The sequence below is a fragment of the Panicum virgatum genome, chromosome 5K, assembly GCF_016808335.1.
Source record: "Panicum virgatum strain AP13 chromosome 5K, P.virgatum_v5, whole genome shotgun sequence".
NCBI lineage: Eukaryota > Viridiplantae > Streptophyta > Magnoliopsida > Poales > Poaceae > Panicum > Panicum virgatum.
Genome location: NC_053140.1, coordinates 47222714 through 47248986, shown reverse-complemented (window position 1 = coordinate 47248986; position 26273 = coordinate 47222714). Strand labels below are relative to the sequence as shown.

At 46.7% G+C, this 26273-nt stretch overlaps 3 protein-coding genes and 1 pseudogene across 4 annotated transcripts; 2 read left to right on the top strand and 2 right to left on the bottom strand.

Annotated features, from left to right (window-relative positions):
- Positions 1 to 4921: 4921 nt before the first annotated feature.
- On the top strand, positions 4922 to 7092 carry LOC120707919 (probable cysteine desulfurase). Its single transcript, XM_039992981.1, has 3 exons — positions 4922 to 5317; positions 5423 to 6570; positions 6687 to 7092. The coding sequence occupies exons 1-3, from the start codon at positions 4972 to 4974 to the stop codon at positions 7074 to 7076; spliced, it is 1884 nt and encodes a 627-aa protein (XP_039848915.1). The 5' UTR covers positions 4922 to 4971; the 3' UTR covers positions 7077 to 7092.
- A 1713-nt stretch (positions 7093 to 8805) lies between these two features.
- On the top strand, positions 8806 to 13095 carry LOC120707917. The gene has a single exon (XM_039992978.1). It carries the CDS (start codon positions 12565 to 12567, stop codon positions 12853 to 12855), a length of 291 nt encoding a protein of 96 aa, XP_039848912.1. The 5' UTR covers positions 8806 to 12564; the 3' UTR covers positions 12856 to 13095.
- Positions 13096 to 14045: 950 nt separating this feature from the next.
- LOC120707916 lies at positions 14046 to 16409 on the bottom strand (annotated as a pseudogene).
- Positions 16410 to 18712: 2303 nt separating this feature from the next.
- Positions 18713 to 24040, bottom strand: LOC120707915 (serine/threonine protein kinase OSK1-like). Of its 2 annotated transcripts, none has more exons than XM_039992976.1 (11): positions 23881 to 24040; positions 23192 to 23373; positions 22145 to 22329; positions 21772 to 21954; positions 21531 to 21662; positions 21244 to 21429; positions 20496 to 20585; positions 20328 to 20411; positions 20047 to 20184; positions 19747 to 19959; positions 18713 to 19182 (listed from the first exon to the last, which is right to left on the bottom strand). In XM_039992976.1, exons 2-11 carry the CDS (start codon positions 23364 to 23366, stop codon positions 19069 to 19071), a joined length of 1500 nt encoding a protein of 499 aa, XP_039848910.1. In that variant the 5' UTR covers positions 23367 to 23373; positions 23881 to 24040; the 3' UTR covers positions 18713 to 19068. The 2 variants fall into 2 exon arrangements, with proteins under 2 accessions (XP_039848910.1, XP_039848911.1); XM_039992977.1 differs by having other exon boundaries at positions 23192 to 23369; positions 23881 to 24010.
- Positions 24041 to 26273: the final 2233 nt, after the last annotated feature.

Below are 26273 nucleotides of genomic sequence, written 5' to 3'. Positions count from 1 at the left end.
AAAAATAGTACCAACAGAAAATTCGAGACGAAAACGACGCTTGGCCATGGAGATGGAGGTCGTTCTGAGTAGCCTGCAATCAGCCGAGCCAGGCACCGTAAAATCCAGCACGAAGATATCGTTCGCCCTGCCTTTTTCAGTTTTCACCATGGAATCGAGAAACACCAACGGAAAACCATGGGTCCTGTTCCAGACTCCAGAATCAGCGCGCGATGGCGATGACAGGGCTGGATTCAGACGGCAAGGATATTCAGAGTTTCAGACAACCCCGCGCTTGATGACAACTTAGCCAACTGATGATGATGAGCAGATAAACGCACAGTCAGAGACGCTCTCGCTTTCGCGATCCCTTTCGTTCCGGATAAAGATAAACATAAAACTGAGCTGCGAGTTTTCTGAACTTGTGAACGGCTCGAATGTGGACAGAATGTTTTTTCGTGAACCCATTTTCACGTGGAAACTAGGAGAGAATCATTGACAGTGGCCGCACGGTATTCAGATTTTCCGACGGGCCCACACGCGTACGCCTGCGAAGGTTCTTCTCCCACTGGATGTATCCGTATTCTAGCGACACCTTCTTTCCCGCGAATTTTCGCATACTCGTGGATTGGGATTTTTTTTTTTAACAAGGATTGGGATAAGTTGCTCCTAGTCCTATTTGCTTTAGCAGTTTAGCTGATTTATTTGCTCAAATATTTTCAGATGGTCTGTTTCTTGGTTGCACATATTGTTCTCCTGCATTTCCAGGAACGGGCCATGAGAAGAAGCATGCAATGCAACTATGCAAATGCAAGCATTGCACAGCAGATTTCCCCCCTCTACAAAGTCGATGCTTTCAGACTTCGGTACAGGCACGGCGAGAAGAAAATATGTGCCCTCTTGCCCCCTGATAGCTCAGCGCAGTAGTATTCTGGCTTTTGCAAGTTGCAACGTAGCTTCACCAGCATGCAGATCTTTTGCCAACAATCGATCGTGCCCAATGCGTGGAGGGGCTTCATGAGGATACGAGGAACATGGCAAAGAGAGTTTGAGAGACACTGGATTCTGCCATTCTGGTGAAGAGAGTGATGTGTGAGAAAATGAACCATGAGCAGAAACTATCTTGTAGGACGAAATGGAACATGCTTCATCTCTCTAGTTGTGTTTGTAGACAGCCATATGCCAGCAGTACTAAAAGATCCAAAAGGTCAATTTAACTTTTAGACTAGAGAGAGATATTGCAGTGAGTGCCACGGGCTGCGTTGATATGCACAACTTTTGACTCAATTTCCAGTTGCAGGATTAAGTACATAAAGTTTTTTATTATAATAAGGTCATGTTTAGTTTCTAAAAAAATTTCTATAGTATCCGTCACATCAAATGTTCGGACACATGCGTGGAGTATTAAATGCAGTTAAAAAAATAACTAATTACACAGTCTAACTGATTAGCACGAGATGAATCTTTTAAACCTAATTAGTCTATGATTGGACGCTATTTGTCAAGTAACAACGAAATGTGCTACGGTACCAAAATCAACAACTTTTCACCAACTAACACAGGGCTTAAGTCTGTTTCTGGCACCTAAATTTGGTCTAAGTTTAAACTCCCAACTCTAAAATTGTCTTAATATCAATACTGTTTAATTTTGACTCTCCTGTCCCATTTTACTTTTTTTTGTCAGGCGACGTGCAAACGGTTTCCCTCCAAATTGATCCTCTTTTTTGCCACATCAGCCATGACATATGTTGATTTGGATGGGGGGAATTTGCCATGTCAGTATGTCACCCAAAAACCATCAAAATGCGTTTGCATGGCATAATTGAACGGTTGATAGTTAAGGTATCATATGTAGATGGTACTGAATTTTGGGATTAAAATTAGACAAATGGAAGAGTTAATTAATGGGTAAACAATGGACCAATTTTTGTTCACACTAGAAACTGCACGCGGCCTTGCCGCGCATGGCCATTGTGTTGGGATATATAGTTCAAGTGTAACTGTGTAAATTATTAGCGTCTCAGCGAGATCACAAAAGGCTAGAATTACGGAAGCGGAAACGGAGATGCAATAAGATTTTCTTTTCTTTTTCCTCTATTTGAGCAATTATATTTGAATTAGCAACCATGCATTTTGTTGATGCCAACTCTGAGTTTCTGTCCCTCGATTTTCAAATGTATATTATCGTTGATTTTTTAGATAAATCTTTGACTACTGGCATTATGCAGAGAATTTATATAAGTATTTTTAGACACTATTTTTATCATTGGGATGCTTTAAATATGACTAATATTTATATTTATTTGCACTAATTTTTAGATGAAGATGAATGGTCAAAGTTGTATTTGAAAATTTAGCAATGTCGTTCAATTAAGATTAAAGGGGGCAGTATTGACTAATATACACCTTAGGTATGGGGTATGACTAAATAATTACATTGGTTTAAATTAGGATTTCTTCTTCTCGCAGAGGTAGAGCATTTTAGAAATTTTGTTGAATATATCTTAAGAGTGTACATAGGGCTTGTTTGTTTCTCATATCTGCGAATGCTCGGCCGCATTTTAGCCAACGTGGCTCCGAGGATGCCATTTCGAAATCGTCTGGCTACGTTCCTTTTGCACTGCAGAATGGGTGTTCGCCGCCAACCGTTAGGTGGATTTTTCTTGATTGTTTTGCTCAATCTCGACACGGACGCGAAACCAAACATGGCCTATCATGCATAAACTATAAATGGCTACACCGCTACATAGTATACATGTAGCCCATTTACAGTTTCATCACTGCAAGAATTTTTGTTTTGCATTTTATATTTTCTTGCCACAGTTCAAATGAACAACCTATTGGTGGAAGTTAGCATCTTAGCAGCAGTTCTGTCTTCTTTACAAAAGTAATATGCTTTTTCTTTTTGAACATTGCACATTTTGTTGATTAAAAAGACATGGTACAATATATGTACTCCTGCAATTATTCTCCTAGAATCTAATATTTAACATATGGTTACCATTTCTTTTGCATGGCGATAGGAATACTGGATACTGAATACTGATTGAAGACGGCTAGTCTTCTAGTGTATGAAATAGTTATTCTAGAATTCATGAAATAGTGAGGTGAATATTTCTTCTAAACCATGACATCAATTATTTCTATACAATTTTGTTGGGGGTACCACAGTACCGTCTGAAGATTGCTGTCAAGCAATAAGAGATAATACTGATAAACAATATCCAATTATGTATTCTGCAAGACAGAAGCACATGGTGAAATGCTCATATTCGATATGAAAGATTTTAATAACACAATGAAAACATATCAGTATTGCTGAATCAACTAATCCTGCTCTGTTGCTCAACTGGAATGTTCAGTCTATATAGGAGTACTACACGTGCTAATCACCATTCACTACACTTTGAATTAACATGGATAGATCAGTATGCACCTACTGGATCAGCCAGTGATAATCCAAAGAGATGTCTAACCTTGATCCTTGGATCCTACAGCATGCTACTGCTAGGCCAAACTGATTTCCATCTCCCATAGGCATTTGAGCAAATAGGTGGAGTGCATGCTATTGCGTACCTCGGAGGCATGAGAGCAGCACGGCCAGTATGGCCTAGCGAGGGGTGGGGCCATCAGCAGCACCCGAACCCGCTCGCTCGCAGCGCGCTCGTTGGCCCCGGCGATGGGGGCATCGAGCTCCTTGTTGTGGTAGAGCAAGCCGGCGTCCTCCGGCACGTCCACCTTCCTCTTTCGGAACGCGGCAACGACGATGGGCTCCCATCATGCTTCACCTTCATGCCGCGCCCTGCGAGGGCCTCTGCCGCGCCGCCGTGGCCAAGGTCGAGGCCGCACAGGCCGAGCTAGAGGCCGCGCCGCCGCCCGCGCGAGCTCCGCGCGCTCGTCGGCCACCCGCCCTTGCTCCATCCGCCTCGCCTCCGCCGGGAGCTGGCCGTAGCGAGGCTCATCCGCGCTGCACAGCTCTGCGGCTCCGGGGAGGGAGGAGGGGAGGGGCGGCGCTGCCAGCGGAGGGAGCTGGGGACGGGCGCATGGTGGCCGGTGGGAGGCGCGGCGGTCGGCGCATGCGAGGGGCGGCCGCGAGGAGCGGGCCGCGGGGAGGAGGGGATCGGCTAGCCGCCGGCCGTTGGTCACCGGATCGACGGCCACGATTTTTTTAATGACGTGGTGCCAGAGAATCGCCCGAGCGCGGACGCGCTTTCGTGTTTAGACATTACAGGTCCAGGTCCTTGCGTGCCCCTTGCACATAAGACGGGCCTGATGTGTTCTTTGGGCATGGTTCATGATGCCTGACGGGTAGGCCTACTGACGGGCCTCAACTCCGTGTTTCCTTTCGGCAGGCCGAGTTCAGCTTCCTGATGGGCCGACCCTTGAGTATCTGTTCCGCTTCCGCCGTAGCAGAGAGAAGGAATTCCCAGGGATTATGGGCGCAGTTACAATGAGCATGTTCCCGCTGCAAATACAAAACCGCCGGCGCCGGCGCCGGATGCCGAAGTGACACGTTCCCTTCGCTCTGATTGGTTGAGTGACGCGGCGCGGCCTCCAGGCCTCCATCCCGCCGCCGCGTCGCTGAGCTCCAACCAGATCCAGGGCACCGAGCCCACCGGACCCATACGTCCCCACCGTTTCGCCCGCTCGCCCATGGGCATCCCTTCGCCTAGTTTCGTTCGCCGGCAACCCCGATGGCACGGTGTGGCCACTGCATCTGGCGGTCTGCGGTATTGCCGGCCTGCCCCTTGGTATGTGACCTGATCACGGCAGGCAGCTCCTTCCCCACACAGACGGATCACAGGACACAGGAAAGGAAATTGTTGTTGGGCTGGGCTGGCTCTGCAGGATGAACAGCTAGCCGTAGCTCCCTATATATGCTTGCCCCAACGATCGTCAGATCATCTCTCGTCTTCCCATTCGATCGGATCACTGACAACTAGTTCAGCACTCGGTTTGAATACCCTTTCAGCTCGAATTGCACAATTTGCCATGCCGCTTCTCGTGCAGCGCGTGCAGCCCGTTTCGGCTGGCACCGCCGCGTGTGGTTGCGCTGCACCTCCTAGTCCTGCAGCAGCAGCAGAAGAAGAACGCGCCGATGGCACCCTGTTCGACGATCTCGTGCTCGGCGGCGACGTCGTCAAGAATAAGGCCGACGCGGATGGCGACTTGTCGGCCGAGAAACTCGAGTGGCTGAGGTCGCAGATCATCGGGGCTGAAGCGGAGTTCGCGTCGCCGTTCGGGACTCGCCGCATCACGTACGCCGACCACACGGCGTCCGGCCGCTGCCTCCGCTTCGCCGAGGAGTTCGTGCTCCAGAACGTTCTCCCCTACTACGGTTCGTACACGCCGTGCCGTGAACAATTTTCTTCTTATTTTTCTTCGATAAATTACTACTACATTTCGGGCGCTAACACCTATGCGGATGGTGGAGCGAGCGCAGGGAACACGCACACGACCGACAGCTACGTGGGCCTGCACACGAGCAAGCTCGCCGGCGACGCGGCGCGGTACGTGAAGCAAAGCCTGGGCGCCGGGCCGCGGGACATGCTGCTCTTCTGCGGCACGGGCTGCACGGCCGCCATCAAGCGCCTGCAGGAGGTGACGGGCATGGCCGTGCCGCCCACGCTGCGCGCCGCGGCACTGGCCGCGCTGCCGCCGTCCGACCGCTGGGTGGTCTTCCTGGGGCCCTACGAGCACCACTCCAACCTGCTCACCTGGCGGGAGAGCCTCGCGGAGGTGGTGGAGATCGGCCTCCGCCCGGACGACGGCCTCCTGGACCTGGCCGCGCTGGAGGCGGCGCTGGCGGCGCGCGCGCCGTTGGGGCGGCCCATGCTGGGCGCCTTCTCGGCGTGCAGCAACGTCAACGGCCTGCGCACCGACACCCGCGCCGTGGCGCGCCTCCTGCGCCGGCACGGCGCCTACGCCTGCTTCGACTTCGCGTGCAGCGCGCCCTACGTGCGCGTCGACATGCGCTCCGGCGACGACGACGGCTACGACGCCGTGTTCCTGAGCCCGCACAAGTTCCTCGGCGGGCCGGGGAGCCCGGGCGTGCTGGCCATGGCGTCGCGGCTGTACCGTCTCCGCCGCACCGCGCCGTCCACCAGCGGCGGTGGCACCGTGCTCTACGTTAGCGCCTACGGCGACGCCGTGTACAGCGCCGACGCGGAAGAGCGCGAGGACGCGGGCACGCCGGCGATCATCCAGAAGGTCCGCGCTGCCCTGGCCTTTCGGGTGAAGGAGTGGGTCGGGGAGGCGTGCATCGAGGCGCACGAGGCCCGCATGCTGGCGCTGGCACTCCGCCGCGTCCGCGCGGCCGCCAACCCCAACCTGCGCCTGCTGCTCGGCTCCGACCCCGCGAGCGCGCCCCGGCTCCCGGTGCTCTCCTTCGTCGTGTACGGCGAGGCCGGCGGCACGGAGCAGGCGCCGGCGGCGAGGCTGCAGCTGCACTGCCGGTTCGTGACGAAGCTGCTTAACGACCTGTTCGGCGTGCAGGCGCGGGCGGGGTGCGCCTGCGCGGGGCCCTACGGCCACCGGCTCCTCGGCATCAGCCCGGCGCGCGCCAAAGCCATCAGATCCGCCGTCGAGCAGGTAACAAGCGGTTAAACGCCTGGCGATTTCTCCTGCGATCACTTGATCATGCACATTATTTTCACGGATCGGCTGGAGCTTGACGACGAATTCGATACCGGGTGGACGTGATGCAGGGCTACCACGGGGTGCGGCCCGGGTGGACGCGGGTCAGCCTCGCCTACTACACGTCCACGGAGGAGGCCGAGTTCGTGCTGGACGCCGTCGACTTCGTGGCCAGCTTCGGTCACCGGTTCCTGCCGCTGTACAGCTTCGACTGGAAAACCGGAGACTGGCGCTACGACCCCAGCTGCGCCCGTGGGCTCGTGCCAAACGACGTCGGCGTCGGCGTCGGCTCCGCTGCTCCCAGTGGAGGAGTCAAAGCCGACCACGGTTACCAAAGCTACATGGCATGTGCTCACCGCCTGGGCGACTCCTTGGCGGCCACTTGCAGTGGTCTTGGTAGCACGCGTGCTAGACGAATTCCCGAGAGCGTCGACCCACAGCTAGTCTATTTCGTCGTGTGAGTGTCTGCGTAAAGTTAACTAGGCAGGTTGGCGCGCTTTGCGCGCCTGTAGTAAAAGATTTGATGTAAAATAATAATAAAAATATATTATCGTATATTACAGTTAAAGCAATATCGTGCTGATATATTTTGGCAACGTGTTGATGTATTGAATGAAGTGTGATAGGTATAGTTGATAGATTGTCATATAATTATATTTTGCGAGTTTATGAAGTGGAATTAAAATCCAATAAGTAGTAGGGGCTAGCACGTGTAGACGTAGTGTATGAAATATGGTTATTGTTTTCATGTAAATAAATAATTAAATATATTTTGTGGGTGGATTCCAATTGAATATTATGTGGGTAACACCTAAATAACACACAGGGCCCATCCCTGTATAATTAGTACATAGAAGAATTTATTTTGTGTATGTTAGTAGATATAATTGATGAATTAGCTTACACTAATTATTAATTTTGGTAGAAAAAATGATAGGGTTAGAAATGAATGTATGATTCAATTATATTTTGCGAGTTCACAAAGTGAAAATAAAATCCAATATATAATAGAGGTAAATGTATATATAATTTTTTTTCATAAAAAACTAAACATTTAAACACATGGGCCACTTTTTAATTTTTTTATTTTTAATTTCGAATTATATTTTTCTATTATGAACAGTACCCGGTGGGGCCCACATGAATAGCACCTTTTTATTATTTTTTTATTATGAACAGTACCCCCGACCCCACATGAACAGTACATTTTATTATTTTTTAAATGATGAACAGTACTCCCGGGCCCCACGTGGGGCCGCGACGCATGAGCGCGCGCCAATTCCTGGCGCGTTAGTATAGTACTCAACTAGTTCGTCGTGTGAGTGTCTGCGTAAAGTTAACTAGTTGAGTCACTTATTCATTCCTTTGTCCTGACCTGCGTAAATTTCTTCAGGCTCCGTTCGGGCCGGGGATTATATAGTACTCCGTTTCTATTACCAATAACAACCGAGTACGATGATAAAACAACTGGATTATGCGAAGAACAAACATGCAAGATCTGGATGTACGCCATCTGAGCTCAGCTGAACTTTGTCCTCACCTGAGTCTATTAACAAGATTTGCAGTCATTAAGACTGAGGTCATGTTTGTATCACTTAGAACTAAAGTTTAGTCCGGATTTAATTATTTTAGGTGACTAAACATTAGGTAACTAAATTGTAATCCATGTCTATTTGGATCTATTGACTAAACTTTACTAGGTGGGAAACCATATGAGATACATAAATCGGTGAAACTAAACTTTACTTCAAATTAGGTGGGTTCTATGGTCTAATGGATATAACATTAGTTGCGATGAAACTAAACTTTAGTCCAAATTTACTCCACGCGTTTGGATCGTTAGTAGACTAAACTTTGGGCCTAATTTTAGTGCATTGATCCAAACACGACACGGTCTAACTCTTATTACTGTGCCGATGAGTGTGTCTTGCTAAACGTGTAAGTTTAGCACTGGCTTGAACTTTTTAAAGCGTGTACAACGATGATTAGACGTGAATGCTTTAAAGAGAGACAATACTGTAAGCTAACATCATTAAGCAATGGTATAAGAGCAGCTCCAACAGGTTATATATATGGACTTGGCTAGGTAAATTTGGAAAAAAGAGGTGAAAAGACACCTTCCAACCGACTCTTCATCCCTCCTCCTCTCGCTATTATCCTCCCTATCTCTCCCTCCCCCCTCCCGCCCCGCCTCGCTTTCTTTTGCGAGCGGCAGAGGCTCCCCAACTCCTCACTCGCACAACCTCCCACGCCCTCCCCATCCTCTTCCCACGCTCACCTGCAGCTCCGGGGCCCCTCCCGCCAGCGCGGCGTCGAGGCCGCGCAGCTCCGGCGCCCTCTCTCGCCACTCCCCTCCGCGCGTCTCTCCCGCATCTCCTCTCCCGCTGGCAGAGGATCGCAGCAGCTCAACCAGGGGCCTGTACGCCGCTCCCCTCGGCGCGTCCCTACTGGAGCTCCTCTCCCGCTAGCGGCCTCCCACCGTCGAGCTCTTCGTCCCGCAGCAGCTCGACGGGGGCCTTGGACGCCGCTCCCCTACCGCACTCCCCAGTCCGCGCCGCTGCCACCCCCAGTCGCGACCTCACACTGCGGAGCGCGTCCGTGCCCCTACTCCCGGATCTCGACCCCAGCAGCGACGACAGGGACAGCGGCGGCGACGGGACTCGTGCGCTGGTGCACGGCCGCAACCTCACGCCACGGAGCGGCGGATGAAGCTACCGTGGCGTGGGCTCTCCGGCGGCAGGAGGTCCCGGCTCCCGACGGAGGGTGGCAGCTGGTAAGGGGATGAGTATAACGTGTGGGGTCACTCGTGCACACATGGAGAGTAAGATTTAGAGAGGCTGTTGGTTCCCCATCCATTGAAAAGCTATTTGACTATCTAAATGGCTAGCTAAACCAGAATTTAGTTTTTTTTAAGCCATCTGGCGCCCTTTATTGATCTTCTAAAAACATTACATCGTGCACCAGACTTGCTAGAATAAAACTAGGGGGTTCATCGACCCAATTACAATTTACAAGATAATTTTGATTGAATAGCTACTCTCGCTATTTCATGAGCTACTTTGTTAAACTCTCTATTACAATGCTCAATTGAAATACTTGTGAATTCTTGCCATAACTGAACACATTCTTCGTATATTGCAGCACTCACTGTTGCAGAGAAACCCCCTTGTTTCCTTGTTTCAACCACCTCCGAACAGTCTGACTGTATCAAGAGTTTACTGCATCCAATCTGCTGTGCCAAGATGATCCCCTCCCTGAGTGCCAATGTCTCGGCCATAGGAGCATCCAGAATATTTCCAAAGAATCTAGCACCAGCAATCACAAAAGATCCAGTATGGTCTCTGATTACAGCTCCCGTACTTCCCATTCTTCTATCAGGGTTGTAGCTTGCATCCACATTCAGCATTAAGAAATCCTCAGGAGGCTTCTTCCACCCCACCCTCACTTTTGTCGAGGCACTTGCCTTCTGATAATTCATAGTAAGCGTGACAATTGACATGGCTGATCTTGTCGGACTTTGAACAGTGTTCTCAAGAACCATCATCCGGCGCTCCCACCATAGATACCAGCTACCAGTTAGGATTAGTTCTACATGATCAACTTTATTTAGATGTGCCAACTTCTTTGGATATCTTATAACTTCAGCTAAAATTACTGATCCTGATCGATCCACCTGCAACAGTCTATGTACTTCATCTGAAATTCCCAGTAATCGCCATATTTCCTTTGTTCTGTTACAAGAGAATAAGAGGTGTTTAATATCTTCACACCCTTCCTGGCAGACTGGACAACTACTCACGTTGCCAATGTGCCGATTTGCCAAAATCCCTCTGCAAGGCAGCAGGCCGTGCAGCACCCTCCACCCAAATATTTTGATTTTTGCAGGTACTTTCAACTTCCATAAATTTGTCCATACTCTTTCATCTCCCGCACTCCAAGCTTGCTGAATCAACTCGTTGGCTCCAAACTTATGTAGCCATTGGGTGTGATAAGCTGATCCCACCGAAAAATACCCATTTCGGTTATAATGCCAAGCTACCCCATCTTCTCTTCCTTGCACAAGTGGGATCTGCAGAATCCTATGAACATCCACTGACCAGAATATATCCTTTATCAAATCTTCATCTCATCTTCCTGTGATTGGATTAATAAGCTCATCCACGGTTGAAAGTAAATTCTGCCCCCTTGGTGTTAGTATCTTCAAGTTGTGGCTCGCTGGGATCCACTTGTCCTCCCAAATGTTAATCTGTGAACCATCACCCACGCGCCAAATATAACCTTTTTTAAAACATTCCAACCCTGCTAATATACTTTGCCAAGTGTATGAACTACCACTTTTTTGCTTCGCATTCAAGAGTTTCCCATCAGGGTAGTATCTTGCACGTAACACTCTCGCGCATAGAGAGTCTGGTTCGAGCAGCAACCTCCACACTTGCTTTGCTAGCAAGGCTCGATTAAAACTTTCCAAATCTCTAAAACCCATTCCTCCTCTATTCTTTGGAATACACAATTTCCACCAAGCCTTCCAATGTATTCTTTTATGGTCATTGTCATCACCCCACCAGAATTGTGATATGGCATCTGTCATCCATTTGCAAATGTTTTTTGGGATTTTGAATACCATCATCGCAAATACCGGAACAGCCTGAGCAATAGCCTTAATTAGAATTTCCTTTCCTCCCATACTTAGCAGCTTCTCTTTCCACCCTTTTGTTTTAGCTCGAACTCTATCAATCAAGTGTTGAAAACAATCACTTCGGTCTATCCCCACCAAGGCTGGTAGACCTAAATATTTATCACTTAAGGATTCCGTGATAATATTCAGAGCCTCGCAAATCTCTGCCTTTACTGTAACATATGTGTTTTGACTGAAGAAAATGCTGCATTTCTCTTCACTGACTTTTTATCCAGAATTTGCACAATATCTATCGAGTATACTCTTCAATTTCACTGCATTCTCTCTGGTCGACTCCATCAATATCAGAGAATCATCTGCAAATAGTAAATGGGATATCGCCGGTGCGTCTCTACAGACTCTCACTCCCTTCAACTCCTCTCTAATTTCAGCTCCTTTCAATAAGCTTGACAAGCCTTCAGCTACCAACAGAAAGAGATAGGGAGATAAGGGGTCCCCCTGTCGAATTCCCCTTGTTGGTATAAAAGTTTCAGTCTCCATGGAATTTACTCTGACCTTGTATTTAACAGTCTTGACACACGCCATAACAAGATCAACCCATCTCTGAGCAAAACCCATTTTTAACATGATTTTCTCCAGAAAATTCCATTCCACTCTATCGTAAGCCTTGTGCATATCCAATTTAACTGCACATAAGCCTCTCTTTCCACGTTTCTTTTTGATAGTGTGAATACTCTCATAAGCTAATAATATATTATCAGTAATAAGTCTTCCAGGGACAAAAGCACTCTGGTTATCACTAATGACTTCAGGCAAGATAGATCTTAGTCTATTTGCTAGCATTTTAGATATGACTTTGTACACAACATTGCACAAGCTGATAGGCCTGAATTGTGACACCAAAGTAGGATTTGTTACCTTGGGAATTAAACCAGAATTTAGTTAGTGTGATTTAGCTAAGCTTTTGGAGATGCTCTAAAAGTTTTTTTTAGGGGTACCCGTATAAAAGTTAATCTCCGGTATGGAGACAAATATGGGCATATGGCCCGCGGGACATTGCTCTGGCAGATCAGAGAAGAGAACCGCCAGAAACTTATTGGGCTGGGCTGTACCACATGGCCGCGTTTCGTCAAAAGCCCGTCGCCACCGCTGATTGACAACAACTACTCTGTGTGTGTGTGTGTGTGTGTGTGTGTGTGTGTGTGTGTGTGTGTGTGTGTGGGCCACACTGCCACCAGCGGGGGCTGCAGCCGCGGCGTCGCGGTCCAACGCATTCTGGACTCCCCTCTGAGCCCTGACGGCTGCATCCGAAGATGGCCGGAGCCAGATCCGCGGCCCTGCTCGCGCTGCTCCTCCTGGTCTGCGCGGGGGCGGCCGCCGCCGCTGCCGGGGCGAGCAAGGGCAAGGGCGGGTCCGGCCGCGGCGCGCTGCCGCCGTGCCGGGATCTGGCGACGCGGGGCGAGTGCGCGGCGCGCAGCGGGTGCCGGTGGTGCCGCAGCGAGGCGCTCGATGACATGTGCTTCGGGGCCGCCGAGGCGTGGCGCCTCCCGCGCCAGGTCTTCTCCTGCGACCCGCCCTCCGGCGCCGCGAACGCCCGGAGGTAATGCCGCCGCCGCCAAAGCTCCGGCTTCGGGATCCCGATCTGACCTTCGGTGTCGCCGGGCTTTGGTTGATTCCTTCTGGATCTGAGATTTTACGGTAGCGTGTTTACTGCTGATGTGTGAGTGTTTCATGGATTGGCCTCGTGCATTACTGTAAATCTGGTCGAAATCCGATCTGAGCGTGGCAATCATTTGGATGATTTGCTTACGAAGCTGTTGTGAGTATCGGTGTTGCAACGGCAAGCGAACTATGCTGATGAACGGACGCAACGCAATCGTAACATTCTGGCGCCATGATTCAGCCAAACTTTGCGGCGGAGACTGAGGCCCGTTTGGGCTCTGCCTGATCAAACAGCCTCCGATTTCTGACCAAAATTCTAAGCCTCAGTTCAGGTGACAAACAACCAAAAACCAAACAAGCCTTTCACCATGCTGCCCAACACATTCTCAGCGCACACCAATGGCGGCGAACCACCCACATCGAACTCAAGCTGCCACTCCCTCTCCACGATCCTTTTCTCTAGCCGAGTAACCGTGACTAATTGTGTCCTCGTCTATCGTCTTTGTCGGTCTGTCCTATTTTTTTAGATAATTAGGTGTATGCCCGTGCGTTGCTACGGGTGCGATACACGGAGCGCAAGCAACATGGTTCATTCTTAGCAACATGTCGCTTGATGTTCATTCAAAAAACAAGCATAAACATATATCATGTACAAACATAGCACACGAAAGTTTCTAGTTCAAGATTGTAGTTTGGAATTATATAGAAAAAGGGTACATATGCTATTGATGAAGTACATTGTGCACCCACTTGGCTTAAACTTTTCGGTTGGGCAAGGACGACACTAACTTTTCGGTTGGGCAAGGACGACACTCCCCACTCGGTAGACAGCAACATATCGAGAAGTCTTTGGTTGGATCAGTTGGTAACCACCACTACAATTTCAGAAGTAAATGGATCAGTTAGACTCTTCAAAGAGAGGAGTCAAAAACAAGCAGAAAGATGTAAAATGTCAACAAATTAAGGTTTAGTCACAATGTCCTATGAACATCAAATCCTAAAATGTTGCATTGTCCTCCAATCTGCCGCCCTGAGAAATAATGTAGCTTCTGGTCGGAGTCGCCAAGCGTCTCGTAGACAGCCATGTGCTTCTCGTCCTCCATGTCCTTGAATTGATTGAAAAAACAAACTCTGAATATGAAGCAACTACACTAAATTTTCAGTTAACAGAAATATCTGATGAAAAACAACCATAACTTGCCCAAACTCACAACCATGAATTGGGTTTAAAAAAACCTATGAATATGATGCCAATTGCTTGAATGGAACTTACTCCTAAAACAATAAAATCTATGAAGAATATGCTAGCACTTGTGAGACATGTTCCGAATCTACAAATGCTCCCGACCTTTTATTCTCTCTAGCAAGCCAGCCCTTGTCAAGCAAAATACAGTAGCAGCTTCTCATCTCCGTCTGCCTCCACCAAGCAAGCAATCCCAGTAGTTGGCTTCTTTCTTTTTCGTCCTCCAAATGGGAAAATAACAACTCAAAAAGAATATAATCATCAGGACACCTCATCTCTGTATCTAGTTTCAGAAATCGAGAATTGTTTCCCCACAATCTTCTCGTATCTAGTTTCAGAAATTATAGTGGAGCAGAAGAAATCTTATACATTGAAAGAAAAATCTGGTTCACATTAAAAGGAAAGGAATAAAGTTGCAGCAGCTCACTTGTTGCAAAATTATCTGTAGCATGAGTCTAGGGCCATCAAGTAGCATATTTGGGATAGTTTACCATCAACAATCTGCAATGAGTCTACTATTATAGGGAAATGCTGAACTCTTGGATAATCAGAACATGCCATTCAATAGCAGAAAAGAATTCAAATCATGAAGGGCATGTGCATGTATATGAAAGTAGATGGTTTAGGGATCGAAAAACTAACTGGATATTCACTGGCAAGATCAGGCTTGTATAAATCATAAACATGAGCCCTGTGAGAAGCTCTACATTTGCTCTCAAATGAAATAGGAGCATTAGGACCAATGAGCATTGCAATTGCAGCAGCACCCCCAGTTGGACGAGCTGGTCCTTCAGCATAAACCTGACGTAGTAGCACAAGATGACAATTTGTGATTGTGTGTTGCAGCAGAAACTAAAAGGAGCAACCAATCACTGTAGGCATGCTTAAAGGGAAGGTTGGATGACGAACCGCACTGTCTGTGCAAACGACAAGACCATAGCGTCCATCCCAGGAGTTACTTTCAACCCAATTCACGCAATTCAGCAGGGCAGCAGTTCCACCGTAACAAGCATTGCTGGAGTCAACTCCTTCAATGTCATTATTGCCATTTTTCTGCATTTTGTGGACAGAAGCCGACAAAAATTAACTTTTTGGGAAAACAAATGAGCAAGAGACTTTGGGACATTCTTACTAAAAGATGTGGTTGAGCATATGAATACAATATTTCTAGATATATGTGGATGCAACTTAGATGATTTTACTGAGTTGGGTGAACAAACCTCAAAAATTTGCAGCAGCCAAGTTTTGATGGATTTACCTTTGTCTATAACTGTCTCACTTCCAACTTCCAAACGACCAATAAGCTTTGGACCAACAAGCGGTAACCCATATCTAAAATAGAAACTGCATACGACAAAGAATACTGATGATGGAGCAACTATATGAAAACCATCTCCATTACAACACAACGAAGGCATCATAGTGAAAACGATGGGGCCAGCAATATAATAGTAGTGCAGCTATACCTGGGAGCTCAGGCAGTACTTGTTCCGCTCATTACCGGGGAAGCTATCAGATACGAGCAGCTTGCCCTCCCCCAGTATGCGAACACCCTCCTCAGCTGTGTACGATATCAAATCCCCAGACCGCACAACGTATGGTAGAAGGGGAAGATCCGAGACCTGGACCGCACCACATGGTTCATGAGAGGGAGGTGAAGGTCCAAGACCTGGGGAACAACAGTACAGTACAGTACAGCCGGCCGCCTCCGCGCGTCCACCGTGCGCGCCTCCACTTCACCGCCGTGCCGCGGCTCCCTCTCCCCGGCGCAGCGCCCGCTACATGGAGAGAGGGGGGAGTAGGTGGGGGCGCCAGATCCGCTCGCGCCATGCCACCCGCATCTGCCTTCTCGCCCCTGCTGGCCGCCGAAGAGGAGGGAGGCGCGGCGGATCCGGCAGGGAGGAGCAGTGGCGGCACGGGGACTCGCCGCGGGAGGCGCAGGGGTGGTGCGGGGACTCACCATTGGAGGCGCAGGGGCAGCGTGGGGACTCGAGTAGGAGGGGGCGCCACATCCGCTCGCGCCATGCCGCCTGCATCTGCCTGCTCGCCCCTGCTCGCCGCCGAAGAGGAGGGAGGCGCGGCGGATCCGGCGGGGAGGAGTAGCGGCGTCGCGAGGACTCGCCGGGGAGGTGCAGGGGCGCCATGGAGCCGCTGCAGAGGGGCGCGGCGAGGCCCCGCGCGGAGGGCGGGCAGCAGCAAGGGAGAGGGCGTGCGAGGTGGGAGGCGGGTCGGGGGCGATTCAACTTCTCTGACTTCATGAAGCGAAGTCACAAAGATGAACAGTGTTCTGAGTCTGGATAAACAGTGTTTCCTATCGTGATTGGCACTGTTCACAAAACACTGTTCGAAAGGGTTCTGTTTTTCACTTTAGCATGGGTCTGTAGCGATCGATCCTATTCATCCATCTCAGATCGGGCGGCCCACAGAGGCTCAAAAGTAACAGGAACAGTGTTCAGCAAGTCAGGGAATCCCGATTGGGTCGGGGGATGGTCTGCGAGCGCTCAGATTGCACGGGCTGCGATCTCCCACCGTTGGAGGCTGAACGATCGCACGTCGGGGGTGACGGACGAAAGCGGCGTCCCGCTTATAGAATTTTTAGTAGTAGAGAAGAGATGAACACAGTTCTTGACCTCAAAAAGGCTACAGCCACCTATTACAAAGCTTGCAGCTCATCCGTTTGTGATCACAATAACAAAAGTAAGCAAAAAGGCGACAAAGCCAACCCAAAATTTCGATGAAGATGCTTATTGAGGACCAATCCTATTACTAAACCTTCATCCATGATTGGCAAATAACAATATGACCAAGACCTCTATGGTTTGACATACCTTCTGTATTGCTTCCTTGTCTTCGTCACGCCTTTGTAGTTGTACCCACAATCTAAGCCAATGGGTTCCTCGATATAGTACCTGTAAATAAGTTTTAGTTGGAGATTTGTCAAAAACCACATCATTCCTATTAAGCCAAATGGCCCAACACAAAGCAGATGCTCATACTAACAGCTGTCTTTTTAATTTGGTTCCAACCCCTCTAAGCCAATTACCAAACAGATGAGTAATGCTACGAGGCGGATTTAAATCAAAGGCAAACTGTACGGCTCTCTATAAGAACTTGGCTACATGACAATCAATAAAAAGGTGTTGAATAATTTCATCACCAGAACAAAAGCAACACTGTTTGTTACCATTCCAATTCCGTCTTGCTAGATTGTCTTTAGTAAGAATAACACCTCTCTTTAAATACCACATAAATATTTTAATTTTTAGGGGCATTTTTAGTTTTCACAAATATTTGTTAAACTGTACATTACCATTGCTAATAAGTGCACTATACATTGAGCTAACGGTAAACATACCAAATTGATTCAAATTCCATTGGAAGACATCAACATTATCGTTTAAATGGACATGACTAATGCGAGCAACCAAATCATGCCATAAAGTAAGTGTATGACCTGTTAAAGTTCTTCTAAAGGACACATTGAGAGATACTCTATCAAATACTGATGCTACAGTCGCATGTTTTTTCCATACAATATTGTCGGTCTGTCCTACTGTCCTTCCCTCTCTTTGGTGGTTGCCCTCTTTCGTCATGCTAACTTTGTTGAGTCATGATACCTCGCCCAATCGTCCGCTTTCACCATTTTTTGCAGCCGGCGGTGTCACCGTGGGCCCATCACCCTTCTTGCATCTGCCAACTTTGTCAGCCATCTTGATGCTAATGACATTTCCTCTAATCCCACCACTTTTCACAGTAACCCAATCGTAGCTCACCGAGGAAGACACCTCTCTGGCGTGATGAATGGTGTCGTGTAAATTCAGGCGAGTTCAATCATCAAATCATGCTGAACAATCCACCTAGGATCGAGTCATCGATTTAGCTTAGTGCACATATTTTTAGCTTGTTATTATATTTTATCGCAAGCTTATTATTCTTTTAGAGGTAAGCTAAATTATCGTATGATTTAGCTTGGTGCCCATATTTTGAGCTAGTTCTTTTTTGGGTGATAAAGCGAGGTGCTCATCGATAGAGGGGCAGATGGCGACTTCCTGATGTTCAGAGCATGAGCAAGTGTGCGTTAATAGCAGTAAGTAGATCCTATGTTTGTTGTATGTTTTTTTTAAAAAAATCACACGCGCTAGTTTGAAATGGCCAACTCAAATATGCCACGATCGATTATATTTTTCTCACCATGTAAATAAAACTTTGTAGCATTACTCGCGGCGACGCGCCAGGGCTGCAACCTTGCCAGTAAGATTGCATGCCCCCAAGGATAATCACCGAGTTCAATCAATTGAACTAGACTCTGTATTCAATTAATTGAAAAACAAACGGCGTTATCAATGTTTGGCCACGTATGGTTCGACCTCAAACACTTAAAACTCATGCTGGCACAAATATTCAATGTTTCGAGGTCATAGTGCAAGTGTAGAATCGCAAGTGTATAACTAGTCCGACTGGTAATTGCTCTGCGTGTCAATTACTGCCAAAACGATCAGGTGTGTAATTTTTTTTAAAAAAAAATCCACAAACAACGGTAAAGGGTAAACAATGTCTTCAAAAAGCATCTCATGTGGCCTGTAAGCAGCTCAGCTTTCAATTAATAACCATTGTAATAGCTGAAATTATTCATGTAGATAGACATTTTGCCAGCAAAAGCACTTATCACTAGTTCACTGTATATCCTAGTGCCTTCACTGGCAGCCGGCCAGCCGTAAGGAACCAGGCGGCATCTTACCCCACAGTCTAGCTCAGGGGATGGCCAGGAACCACAGCTTCGCATGTCTACAATCTACATATACTCCAGAAATTCAATCTACTGGAGAGATTACTATTTACAGCTTTGTGAGTGATTCCACATTCCTCTAGTGAAACGCAAGGAATGCAATTGATGGAAGGCAAACACTGGGAATCAAAGAACTCTCAGCTGAGCTAGAAAGGCCGCACACAAGTCCAGAAAGAGGAGCTGTGGTCCACTGACTCTTTGCAAGTCGAGGAGGTATTTCTCGTCTCTTGTTTTGTAAAGCTGCACCAAAAAGGCAACGCATCAGAAAGAAGAAAAAGAAAGCACACACAATACGAATAAAGACAAAATGCAGTCCCCATCATATAGGATTCGTGATTGTGCGAAGCTGCATCAAATGTAGATGTATCAGCATCGCCAGAGTGCACAACAGTCAACAGAAGTAGTAAAATATGGAAACAAGTGTGTTGTGCATTATACATAATCATAAATTCAATCAGATGGACGCAGAAATTTCTTGGTTCTTTATTTGGAGCAAACATAAGATATGAATACAAGTTCAATTTTCCACTGCTGCGCAAGGTTTGTAAATCTGTCCCACACTTTAAATAAAGGAATATCTCAACATGTTAACAGCTGAAATTCTGTACATCCAAGGATGTAGAATAGCAGGCGATCACAAGTGGAGAATCAGATCTGCAGTCTAATATAAGATCTACAAAGATTCCAGCATTTGACCCAATGGTATTAAGACAGGAGGTTGTAAATCAAGCACCAGAAGGCCATACTTCTATAATACATAAATATCTGTTATACTGGAAGCAGCATGGAAAAGATGAAAAATACCTGAATTTCAAACTTAATTAAATTTAACCTCTCACTCAGGCCGTCAGTTCCAATGGACTCTGCACTGAAGTTATGATTGCTATGAATTTGACCAGGAAAGCCAGGATTCCATCTGCACTTCATATTATAGTGACCAATCTTTTTCCAGTAAACATTCAATTCTTGCAGAGCTTTCAGCACTTCAGTCATTATTTCTCTGGGATGTGCTCGTGACTGACACATAACAAAGAAATGTTTAATGGAGGGGGTTTGAAAGAAGCAAGAGAAAAAAATGATGGAGGAAACATGAAATTAGATTACCTGAAGCCCAAGAGCCCATTTCCTCTCAGCTGGAAAATGCTGTCTCAAACCAACTGGAGAGTCCATAAATATTTGCTGCCGATTCCCACGTGCTGAACTTGGTGTTTCATATGATGCTATGTTTGAGAATGAGGAGTCCTATGTGCCAAGAAATCAAAAACAGAAAATTAGAATGGATTCAAATTACCACAACAAATAATACGTGAACCGGAACATGCATTACTCAACAAAGGAAGCCGAAGTATCGAGGAATACAAAAATAACATGATTCAGTCACTCACCATAACTTCTTGGCATTCAGCTCCAAGATAGCCACTAGTTGTACGGAGCCTATTGTCCAATAATAAATAATATGCAACAGTTGCCTGTACATATAACAAGCAATCTAGTCATGATCATTACAGCAAAAAAAGATGTATAAAGACAAAAAAGTGCAAAAGGAATAATACCTCATTTTGCAGTCTATTTTGGATTGACTCCACCAACAGATTCTTGTCATACCCCATACCTATAACCTCACGGAGAGTTTCCTCATCAATCTACAAATTAGGAGAAACTAAACCATTAACTTAAGTAAACTATGTAACCAGAAGGAAAAAAACCCATGCTCTCACGCTGCAGGCTCAAGACTGCAAAAGCTGGTCACGTTCTCAAATAAGCACCAACACAGTCGCACAAGACAGCTTTCTGTAAAAGGTGGTGTGGCAATATTTGAATGCTATATACATTTTAATGCAAAAGAATATTATAGAAAACATAGTGAGGACGAAATACTTAGATCAGATAGAAGATACTGATGCAGCAGCAGCAGCAAAATAGTGGCAAAAGGACACAGGGGAGCACTGGATGTTTTCAGACGAAGCGAGGATCTTTTTTGATAGACATGTACAGCGTAGACAGAGAGTGGGATATTTCGGGTTCAACATTATTGCTTGCTGATGAAAATGTACTCATCGTATATAGAGGTGCTAGAATCTAAAAGATAGATACTATTTAATGACCCCAATTCAATGGCATTGCCATATATGTGCCCATTTGCTGCTGCGGAATATGGCAGCACATTAGGGTTTTGCATTCTGATAACAGAGGGAGAAGTATCTTGCACATCTAGCACCCAAATAAACACATTTGGTATATCCATGCAAATTAATGCAGAGCAAACTACATCAATGCAAAGTGATGCAGAGCAAACCATACCTTTTTAACTTGTTGTGCACTATCTGGAGGAGGCACGGTCAAATAGCGTGGGAGATGAATTTTGAACCAATCATGTTCACGAATCTCACGAATGGTGATCCGCTTCATAGGATCAACAACCAGCATTCTTGGAATCAAATCTCTTGCTGCACCTGACAAATGGCTGGGAAGGGTATATATTCCACCCTAAAATGCAAGAGACAAGGGGAACACATAGATAAGCTTTAAATCAGCAGGAACAAGTAACATGTATGTTTATATGTAGAACAGTGCAGACACTTGCTAACCTTTATTTTCTTAAAAAGGTTTGGTATGTTCTCGTCATCAAATGGCAGAGTACCACATAGAAGTGCATAAAGAATAACTCCACAGCTCCACACATCAACTTCAGGGCCAGCATATAGTTTACCAGATATCACCTACAGAAAATAAAAGGCTATTACACTACCTGATAATAAAGGTGGTTCGAGATGTGACCATACTGATCTAATGGCTTCTATTTTATCTGCACCTCATTAAGAAACTTACCTCAGGAGCAGCATAATTTGGGCTACCGCAGCTTGTCTTGAGGAAATGACCATCCCGCATAACATTACTTAAACCAAAATCTGCTATCTTAACATTGCATTTCGAATCCAATAGGAGGTTTTCTGGCTTTAGATCACGATGCACCACCATGTTTCTATGGCAATATTCAACACCGGATATAATCTATACCAAGAGGGGCAAGGAAAGAGTATACTATCACATACAAGCAGTTGAGAGGAATAACTCATGTGTTTTGATCTGCAGTATTCTAGTCAATCAATATTTATCATGAAATTGTAGCATATGTAAGAAAAACAAACAAATTGAGTAGAAATTTGCCAGCAAAGGGCTCGGGACCATTAAAAAAAATCACCTGTTGGAAGAAACGGCGAGCCTCTTCCTCCTGCAACCTACCTTTCTCAACAATGTAATCAAACAATTCCCCGGACTTAACATACTCCATAACAACGTAGATATCAGCCGGTGTGTCTATGACCTCATAGAGGCGAATGATATGTGGGTGCATAAATAACCTCAATATTTTGATCTCTCTCTTAACTGCAAAAAGGTAAAACATTCAGCAGTCCAGGCAGAATGCTCAAACAATTACCAAGCAAACTAGGGCCTTGTTTGGCTGTGCTAGAAAACTAGCAAGCACGCATCCCGAAAAAAGAATCTCGCATGCATGAAGCACTAAATGAAGTCTATTTGTAAAACCTTTTTAGGAATGGGTGTAACTTTTCGCGACGAATCTAATGACGGTAATTAATCAATGATTTGATACAATGATGCTACAGTAACCCTCCTCTAATCGCGCGGTCAAAGGCCTCATTAGATTCTTTATGGTCACTAGCGCAGGGATTCTGAAGTTGGTTTTATAAACTGACTTTATTTGACATCGTAATTAGCGGTCAATTTTTTTACTATTCATCGCGTGCTAGATTTCTAGCACCAACCAAACAAGGCCTAGATAAGTAACAGCAAATGTAGAAGACGAGTGAAAACAAATAAATATTTGGAATGTGTGACTAGCTAAAGGTTGCAGTTAATTGTTAATCTGAGTCAACATTGCAAAGAAATATGAAAACTTGTCCTTCGAAACAAACAGCAGCAAAATGGTGGTGTCTTGCTCATATCAATTGCGATAATACTCACAAATGTAAGGTTAGCATAATGCCATATAGTACAGTATGGTTCACTCAGTAAGCCACATTCAACATATGAGAAGTTCAATCACTATATTAGTGGTGCATGTGCTTAGCACAATATACCAGTATACCAGATAATTTCCTACTCCTGAAAAAAAATTAATTAAGCTTTATGCAGGAAAATGGAATTGTCATGGAGAACTTTTGCACATGCGTAGTATGAACACTATATTCAATCAGTAAGCTAAGGCATGTAACAACGAGACACCAACCTTTCTCTTCCATCTCCATGCCTCTGATTTTACGACGGTTGAGGATCTTGATTGCCACCTTGTGTCCAGTACTAATGTGCTCTGCAATTTTCACCTTACCGAATGAACCAATCCCCAGAGTCTTACCGATCCGGTAATTCCTCAGCGGGTTGCCATCCTTGCCAGCTCCCTCCATCTTCTGCCTAAATTCCAATGAAACCCAAATATGATTCAGGAAACTCCAGGTAATCGCTGTGAATTCCACATGCATATCACACACGGCGTTATCGAAGCTCCCGATTCTATTTGAGAAGGTCAGATCCAGCTGATTCATCCATTGAAATTGCGCCCGCACTTCGAATTAGTTCAAGCAAAATCACGGCCACACCTAATTCGAAGGGGAAAGCGAACATGTCCCCAAAAATTGACTCCACCTTTTTCCCACCGATTCACCTCTAGAGAACCAGATAGCCCCCCAAAACAACCAGGACGCGATCCCGCGCGCGAGAGCGCACGGATCTGCGTGGTAGCTAGCTACCGAATCTCACTCGCTTCCCCGACCATTAGAACGAGCGGCAATGCCCCCCGACACTCAGGCCCGGCGCTGATTCGCCGCTCCACGAAAAAAAGGCGCATCGCCGAATCCCCCAGACCATGGGAGGAGTAGGAGTCGGAGAAAGGGGAGGGAGGCGGCGAGGTGGAGAACCTACCTGGCTGATGGAGGGGGAGCGGCGGCGGCTTGTCGGGGAGGACCGCGCCGCGGCGATGCGGCGGGAGACGAGGGGTGGAGGAGGAGGGGGGCTGCGCCGCGATGCGTCGCTCACGGGTCAGGGCGGAGGGACGGAGGGGGGGGGGGCGGAGCCGCGGAGGGGAGATTCGATTCCGGCAGCGGGGCCCAGGGCCGAAAGCGACCCCCCCGGCGACGCGAGGGCGAGGCCGCGGGCGGCGTCCGTGGCGCGCGGAGATGCGTGCGCCCGTGCGGCTCGCTGGCCCCGGCCCCCGGGTGGGGGCCAACGCCGACGGGTCGGGGGGAATCGATCGCCCTGTCGTTTTGCGGGGCGCGATGCGACGGCGCGCCGTGCCCTTTTCCCTACGCGCAACCGTTACGGGTGGCGGCACGTTCCCGCTGCGATGTGGGATGCATTCAGATGTGTATTCGAATGTCAGAATTTTAGTCATTTTTCTTCGATTATGAATAAATAAGATGTAGAATTTACTATGTAAATTCATAGCCTTGTACTTAACATTGATCTTGTAAAGATTAAAAAAACTAAACCTCAAATTTATCATATATATTCTCAAATAATAGATATAAAAATTCGAATACGGATCGGATACGGATACGAATCTTTTTTCACCTTTTTAATTGTAGGGAGCAAATAATACATAAAAAAATTTATACAAAATTTTATTCTTATGTGTAATAATATGCTTGATATTATAAAAAAAGATTAGCATAAAATTTTAAGCATATCTATTTTAAAATATCAAATTTGTTCTAAGAATTCGGATGTTTAGATCCATCCCTAGATGTGGCCAGTTTCGTCGTGGTGCTCGCATCGCATCGCGCGTTGATGTGGCCAGCAGCTTCGATTGCCACAGAGACCCCACGGCGCCAGCGCGCGACAATCTGTGGCATGTACATTGATCGTATGGGCGAAGTACGGCGGACACCGCTAGCGACAGCGATTGCAATGTGGTGAACTGGTGATTGTGGTTCACACCACGCTTCAAACCCTCTACATGGTGAATCATCTGCCTTTCGTCGTCGTGCGTGCGTCTTCTCATCTACCCTTTTTTTTGTTACAAGTGGTCACGCTCGAAAATTCACTTTTTCGCACATACTTAATTGATTCAACCCGTTTTCACCAAAACATCATTAAACATTGTCGCATTGAATTCTGCTATTTTGCAAAAGAAAAATATCACTGTGACATGATGGATAAACCTAATCAAAGCACTTGTGCAAACTTGACTCATCTTGCTTGACCTTTAACCGTTTTACATCCGCTAAATTAGGTGCCAGTGAGGCGAGCGCCGTGCTTGCGTGTTGGTGGGTGATAGCTAGAGTAGCTGGCATGAAGATAGAGATAGTAGCGCTCGGGACGGAAGCTTCGCCCGTTTTTGGACGGCCACATCTTGATCAGACGGTGAAAAATATGAGGGGACATATGGCTGAACGAGGTGCTGAGAGCCTATGGAGCTAATTTCGTTATTGTGCACTCGAGTGAGCATTAATAGTACAATAGTATAAAAAGGAATGTCAAAAGTGACATACTCTCTTTTTATTACATATCGTATTAAATTTATCCTAAATCAAATTTAGCTAACTTTGTTCGAATTTATAGAGAAAAACAATAACATTTACAATATCAAATTTGTTCTATAGAATCCACTATGAAATATGAGAACATATCAAGTGCAAACCAACATCTTCGTGCAAACTATAAAAATTTCAATCTGGACCATCAGATCAACATCCAAGGGAATGGGCGCAAAGAGGTGAGAGGGGGATTTGCAAAAGTGTGATTACCCAATCTAAGGGCGGGTCTAGATTATAAAAATTACTCAATCTCCCATACCCCTTGGATGTTGATCCAATGACTCAGATTGAAGTTTTCATAGTTTGCACGGAGATGTTGGTTTGCACCTGATACGTTCCCATGAAATATATATTGATAGTGCATATGTTAGTAGTATAGTTGTTGCTATACTTTTCTATAAATTTGGTTAATTTTGACTTAGAACAAACCTAATACGACATGTAAATAAAATTCACGGGCAGGGGTGATCATCAGCCTCTAACAACAGGAGATGGTCCATGTGGGCTGAGGTGATGGTCTGAATTTGACGTTGGGCTGAGGAGGCATGGTGTGCGCTTTCCGCGCGCGCGCACAAAGAAGTTTTTGCGTGAACGAGGCCCTTTTTGTACCAAGCCAGCTACTTGGTCGGATGGGTTAAACCAATCCCAGCATGGCAGCATATAAGTAACGTTCCTGCCCATGCTAACCCAAGTGATACGCTGGAGACGACGGCGACGCAACTACATCACACAGAGGAGAGGAGAGGAGGGCTTGAGGCCTCAGATGCAAATCAGCTCCCC